Genomic DNA, 1,611 nt, shown 5'->3' with positions numbered 1-1,611 from the left:
ACACAACAACAGAGAAGGACAAACTCCCTACTAATGCTCTTAGTTTCTAGAAGAAACATCAGAGAAGCATTGCATCTACTGACCTATACACCCAGACATACAGTGTAGTGTATGAAGTGCCCACAGTGCAAGAGGGCTAACTGAAATCTCTCCCTCTGAAGGTGCCGGCAGCAGTCAGAAGAAGAAACAGAGCTCCAAGAAAGCGTCCCTGATGGCTCACATCAGCACGAACAGGCAAGGCGTTCGGAAGCAGATCCGTCATCTTCAGACCCACGGCAAAACCGTGAAGAGCAAAGCCACAGTCAAAGACAAGCACATCAAAAATGCTTTAGGTGAGACACCATTTTTGAAAAGTGTGGTTTCACATACAGTCTTCTGCAGCTCTTGTAAGCTGTTCTGCAGTGATCTTGTGATCATCGAAACACCGCCCTTACATTAACAACAACCCCTTTCAGGAGTGTCTGTGGTGCTGTTTAGGTTCAAGTTAATGTGTGTATTTTCCTGTTGTGTGTTTTGCAGAGGAATACAGGAAAAAGCAGAAGAAGAGTCAGCTCAGTTCTAACCTGAAGTACTTCCTGGGAACGCAGTATAAAACTGAGGAAATCTGCACAAGGAAGGTACTCTGGCATGACAAACATGCATACTACTGTTCATGTGTGTCCAGTGCATGCATTAAATGACAGAACCTGAGTCAGTAGACTTCTGTAACTAACATATATACATATACAGTAGCTCTATCGCAAGCCTATACAAGCATTCCTGCCCTTATGCCAGTATGCAATCGTTAGATGTAATGTAAGTAAACAGGCTGCACAGCATCCCGAGCTAGTACTGGCAAGTACTAGTACTGTAACTACATTGTTACATACACCGATCATCCATAACATTAACACATAAAAAAAAAACATGATCTCATGGTCTTCTCTCCATGTCTCTTGCAGATCCAGCAGCAGAACTCTGGCCGTCTGTCACATCACCGACCAGACAAGTCAGTCAGTAAAGCACAGGAAGAGTCTATCTTCACAGAGGAGGAATTCCAGAAGTTCCAGGAAGAATATTTTTCTAAACACTGAAATCAAAGTGGACTGTCGTGGACGTTGCTGAGGAGTTGGTTGCAGAGAAAGAATTCTGCAAATCCAACAACATTCAGACTGAATATCAGATATTCATTTTTTTGTTTTCAGATGTTTTGTTCGTTATGTTCTTTTTTGCAAATAAATAGTTGTTTCATGCTTATCCCCCAAAAGTCAACAGAATTCTACTTTAGACGTGGCTTATTCTACCTCTTTTGCACAGGATAAAACAGTTGCCAGGAGTCTCGGTGAAATGTCTTGTTAAATTACACGCTCCTAAACAGCCCTGTTTAGAGCAGCCAGTTGTAGTGCCTGTTCATTTAAACGATAATGAGACACTACTTGCCCAATCTTTACCTTTATTACTTACAAATTCTTATTAACATTACAATATTCTGCTCATTTTTCCGTTTACACTTGAGTTCATGTTTCTTTTTCCCACCATACATAGAAAGGTGTGTGTGTGTATGTGTATGTATATATGTGTATATGTGTGTGTGTGTGTGTGTATGTATATATATACACAGAGAGAGATATA

The 1,611-nt window shown here is 40.9% G+C and overlaps 1 protein-coding gene across 1 annotated transcript in view; it reads left to right on the top strand.

Moving 5' to 3' along the window:
* Positions 1-1,236, top strand: part of rps19bp1 (ribosomal protein S19 binding protein 1) — a 2,934-nt gene extending 1,698 nt beyond the window's left edge. The window contains exons 2-4 of the mRNA XM_072682824.1: positions 162-332; positions 520-617; positions 942-1,236. Of these exons, the coding sequence (XP_072538925.1) occupies positions 162-332; positions 520-617; positions 942-1,073 (401 nt within the window). The 3' untranslated portion in view covers positions 1,074-1,236. The remainder of the gene's footprint in view (positions 1-161; positions 333-519; positions 618-941) is intronic.
* Positions 1,237-1,611: the final 375 nt, after the last annotated feature.

Source organism: Salminus brasiliensis, chromosome 7, assembly GCF_030463535.1.
Source record: "Salminus brasiliensis chromosome 7, fSalBra1.hap2, whole genome shotgun sequence".
Lineage (NCBI taxonomy): Eukaryota > Metazoa > Chordata > Actinopteri > Characiformes > Bryconidae > Salminus > Salminus brasiliensis.
Note: the sequence above shows the minus strand (reverse complement) of the source record. Positions and strands in the feature narration are given on the sequence as shown.